A 4,969-nucleotide genomic window follows, 5' to 3' on the forward strand; every position below is an offset into this window, starting at 1 on the left:
TAAAGTCTATTTCATACTTTGCTCTAGGCCTGTGKTTTCTTTGAGTTGTGACACACCTGAGCTCTTGAGTTAAAAAAAATATATATATATATTTTGTGATCCACTTTTTGAGCAAACTCAGAGTATCAAGCCTTGACTAAAATGTTTCCCCTCGACCTATGAAGGATTACATTTACATGATTTATTTATATTGTCAATGGCACACAAGGTCCAACCGAAACTTGACTTCCACTTGTSGGGGGGTTAACTGCCTTGCTCAAGAGCAGAATGACAGATTTTCCCCCTTGTCGGAGCTGGGATTCAAACTGGCAACCTTTCGGTTACTTGCCCAACGCTCTAACTGCTAGGCCACCTGCCACCTTTAGTAAATAGTAGGTGACTCACCAGTAAGCTCTAGAGCCTAATTTATGAGAACCAATGCTTTAGTGTAAACCTGAAAGCTGACATGCTTTCCAAACATGTTATGTATTGACCATCAATCTTGCAATTGCGTTAAAAGTCCAACATGATTCTATGTTTCAGTGCCCACAGAGATTTCACAATGCTTCTACAGTTACAGAACTCATGCTTTGTGAGGTTGTCTGATCCCTCTTTCTTTCTCTCTCTCTCGCTCTCTCTCTCTCTCTCGCTCTCTCTCTCTCTTCCTCCCCTATACAGTGAGGAGCATCTACCATCCACAGAGATACGCCTATCAAGAGCAGATTCACCAAACATCTACTTTGTTGTTCTAATAATTGTCATGGGATCTACAAATACATAATTCCCTAAAAAGCTGTGCTGAAAATTAGACGGCATTTTATATTTACACTGACATTAACATAGTCAAGTGAGGAAATATAAATGATAAATCAAGAGAACATTTAATATCTAACAGTTCTTCACAGTTATTAAAAAGACTTGAAAGAGAAGAATAGAATGGATTGGTAAAATGAACAACAAGAGAACCACTTAATTGTCTTGTATCAGAGGGGACTTATCAACATATTAGGACTAGGGGTGGGTCATGACCCATTTGCCATGCGTGTTGTCATGGTGACCAGCCCCTCCACCCCTTCCCCCCTCCTCTGGTTGGTCCAGCTTTTACTGTGGCTCCAYCACCATGGACCTCAGGTAACAGAGGCCGCGCCCCCATGTCCAAACCCCTGTAGCTGCTCCAATCAGGCAAGCCGAGTCATCTGTACAAGGAAGAGTTTGGTGGAAGTACCGGACAGTATTTCTGTGAACACAAGATACCTTAACCTACAAGAGAACACGATTGAGGTAAATATGCCTTTCTCTCATTACGTTTACCTACAATCCATACATGTACGCATATGAAAAGAGTATGCTTTACGGCAGAGCCGTTTCATATGGCTACAATGTACCAACATGTATTTATCTTTAACAGGTGATAAAGTCTGACACATTCAAGCACCTGCGGCATTTGGAAATCCTGCAGCTTTCCAAGAACCACATCCGACAAATCGAGGTGGGCGCGTTCAATGGCCTGCCCAACCTCAATACCCTGGAGCTCTTCGACAACCGTCTCACACTGGTACCGTCGCAGGCCTTTGAGTACCTCAGCAAGCTGCGGGAGCTCTGGCTACGGAACAACCCCATCGAGACACTGCCGGCGTACGCTTTCCACCGCGTTCCCTCCCTGCGCCGTCTCGACCTGGGCGAACTACGGAAGTTGGACTACATCTCTGAGGCCGCCTTCGARGGCCTGTTCAACTTGCGTTTCCTGAACCTGGGCATGTGCGGTCTGAAGGAAATCCCCAACCTCACACCCTTGGTCCGACTGGAGGAGCTAGAGCTGTCTGGGAACCAGCTGGGGAATGTCCGTCCCGGCTCGTTCCAAGGCCTGGTGTCGCTGCGCAAACTGTGGCTCATGCACTCCAAGGTGACGGTCATTGAGCGCAATGCCTTCGACGACCTGAAGAACCTCGAGGAACTCAACCTGTCCCACAACACCTTGCACTCGCTGCCCCACGATCTCTTCACCCCGCTGCACCAGYTGGAGCGGGTGCACCTCAACCACAACCCCTGGGTGTGCAACTGTGACGTGCTGTGGCTCAGCTGGTGGCTGAAGGAGACGGTGCCCAGTAACACAACATGCTGTGCCCGCTGCCACGCGCCCCCAGGCCTGAAGGGCCGGTACATTGGTGAGCTGGACCAGAGCCACTTCACATGCTAYGCTCCCGTCATTGTAGAGCCACCCACTGACCTCAATGTCACAGAGGGCATGGCTGCCGAGCTGAAGTGTCGCACTGGCACCTCCATGACGTCTGTCAACTGGCTCACCCCAAATGGCACCCTCATGACGCATGGGTCGTATCGCGTCAGGATCTCAGTCCTTCACGATGGAACTCTGAATTTCACCAATGTGACTGTGCAGGACACGGGCCAATACACCTGCATGGTGACCAACTCCGCCGGCAACACTACGGCAACCGCAGTGCTCAACGTGTCTACCTCCGACTCCAGCAACCCTTTCAGCTACTTCACCACCGTCACTGTGGAAACCGTGGAAACTAACAATGGGGAGGATTCCGCTGCAAGGCAGTACATCAACGAAACCTACGTACCGCCAGATTACCTGGGTCCCACTGTTTCAGGAGGGGTACTGGGTAAAGGCAGGGCTGGATTCACCATATCTCCATCTCGCTCATCTCTCTCCTCTCTGTCACCGCGAGCCACCAGAGCCACTGAAAAGGCAGTCACAGTGTCGATAATGGAGGTCACRAACATCCCTGGCCTGGACGACGTGATGAAGACCACCAAGATCATCATTGGCTGCTTCGTGGCCATCACCTTCATGGCGGCCGTGATGCTGGTGGTCTTCTACAAGCTGAGGAAGCAGCACCAGCTGCACAAGCACCATGGCCCCACCCGCGCCATCGAGATCATCAACGTGGAGGATGAGATGGGTGCCGGGGCCGGGAGCGGCATCTCAGGGGGATCGACCATGCAATCTGGGTGCGGAGGAGACGGAACCTTGAGGATGCATCACCCGGAAATAGTCAACCTTCCCAACATCGGGCGATCAGAGCATCTTAACCATTACTACAAGGCCAATCATTTCAACAACAACGTGATGGGTTTGAGCATTGGGACAGGGGCAGGCATCAGTACTCTAAGCAACAAGAACAACCCGTCCCCACTGAACCAGCAWGGCCAGGATATCCCCATYTCCTGTACACAGGTTCCAATYTCCTCAACCACTTTCCAGACCATGTCCGGAAATGGTGCCAACACCAACCCTCTTTCTGTTTCCCCACCTCTGCCGATGTCCCTCCCCATGTCCCCCATGGGATTACACGGATCGATCAAGGGTTTCATGGGCCAGAACCAGAATCCACAAATGGAGCCTCTTTTGTTCAAGGGAAACTCAAAGGAAAACGTTCAAGAGACTCAAATCTGAAAAAAAAGAGTGAGGAGAGAGAGAGTGCAAGGGAAAGACAGAGAGGGGATTGATGGCCTCTTTACGTGCCGAACGATTAAACACTACAGTGCATTGACATTACACCAGGAGAGGGGATAGACTGACACTGCAATACACAAACACATAGACTGGTCAGCGACAGTGTACTGAGCCAAGGATTACCACAATGGGCTACTTGTGTTTGTAGTAACGATCACGGCAATGGAGTTCAAAAACGAACATCGCTACAATGTAAATCTGTGCCAAAGCAAATGTTTCTTGCAGTTTCTACGAGTTGTATTCACATAGAAGAAACGTCTTTCCAAGTACTGTAGCTCAATCCCCCAAGTTGTGGTTGGCCAGTAAGTCAAGACTTAAGTCACGCACAGTACTGACCACATTGAAGTTTGGAGACATTGCAGGGAAAAAATGCTAGAGACATTGCTTTCACAGAAAATACTTGTGCAAGACACTATCTCATATGAACTCAATAGTCTCCCCTTGAGGCTGTAGGWAGGCAGAAATGGAAGGACAAACGGTACATACAGTACAGTACAGTACAAACTACTGTGAAAATCCCACAGATACATAAATATATTTTCATTTGAATATGTTACATTGCAGACTCTAACGCAGAGATATTTTGGAGGATGTACGAGCTGTAGTAGTTTGTTTTGTGAATAATCAGGGGCGGTGATTGTGAAGGTTGATTATACGATACATATGTTTTGAGTTTGGCTACTCCTCGAATACATAAGGGCTCAATTGCAACACTCATTGTGAATCTATGAATTTGGCTKCCATGAATACTGAAGAATGGTCGGAGAGTTCCCCCAGTTTTCTGTTTGGCGAGCTGTTTTTCCTGTGTTTCACTCCCKCAACCGTGACGATAACTGGACACTTCTGTTCTTGTTTGTTTTTGAGAATATATTCCATRTGTTCCAGCAGGCTACTTGATTATTCAAATGAGAGCTCCAGATGCCAGCATATACGTGTACCATCAGCAAATTTAGGTGAAATAACAAAACACATCAACAGTGAGCTAATACCTTGCGAAGACTTGTATGGGAAATGTTGACAAAGTGTAACTCGATCAGTAGCAAGATATGTGCTATAAGTGGTGAATTTGATATGAACTTCTTTCTCATGGTGACCATTTTGATGCCACATAACGCTGTCATAAGGGTGATTAAATGCCTGTCTTTGCAATGGCATTCAGTKGGTGGATTCGACCACATTCTTTGGTTTAGTGGAACAGAAATGTATGATAATAGTATTTGGTTGTATGACAATTGTACGAACCATCTTTTTACGGTGTACCTTTCATGTGTTAATACCATTTAAAGCTTTGTGCATTTAAACTATGTCTTCAATTATTTTTGTTTAGTTTGATATAATGTGTACAGTTGTCTAGCCATGTATCATTCACATGAAATAAATAAATCATATATCGAGGTCTGGGCGGTCAATGGAAACCAACTGAAAACATGCAGTAGTTGTAAAGAGTGATCAGTAGGCTACATATTTCAATCTAGGTTGAACCTATATGGTATACGATACACCCAT

At 46.8% G+C, this 4,969-nt stretch overlaps 1 protein-coding gene across 1 annotated transcript; it reads left to right on the top strand.

Moving 5' to 3' along the window:
• Positions 1-778: 778 nt before the first annotated feature.
• Positions 779-3,979, top strand: LOC111978451 (leucine-rich repeat-containing protein 4B-like). The gene is made up of 2 exons (XM_024008523.3): positions 779-1,260; positions 1,388-3,979. Exons 1-2 carry the CDS (start codon positions 1,018-1,020, stop codon positions 3,401-3,403), a joined length of 2,259 nt encoding a protein of 752 aa, XP_023864291.1. The 5' UTR covers positions 779-1,017; the 3' UTR covers positions 3,404-3,979.
• Positions 3,980-4,969: the final 990 nt, after the last annotated feature.

This window comes from Salvelinus sp. IW2-2015, linkage group LG18 (genome assembly GCF_002910315.2).
Source record: "Salvelinus sp. IW2-2015 linkage group LG18, ASM291031v2, whole genome shotgun sequence".
Taxonomy (NCBI): Eukaryota; Metazoa; Chordata; class Actinopteri; order Salmoniformes; family Salmonidae; genus Salvelinus; species Salvelinus sp. IW2-2015.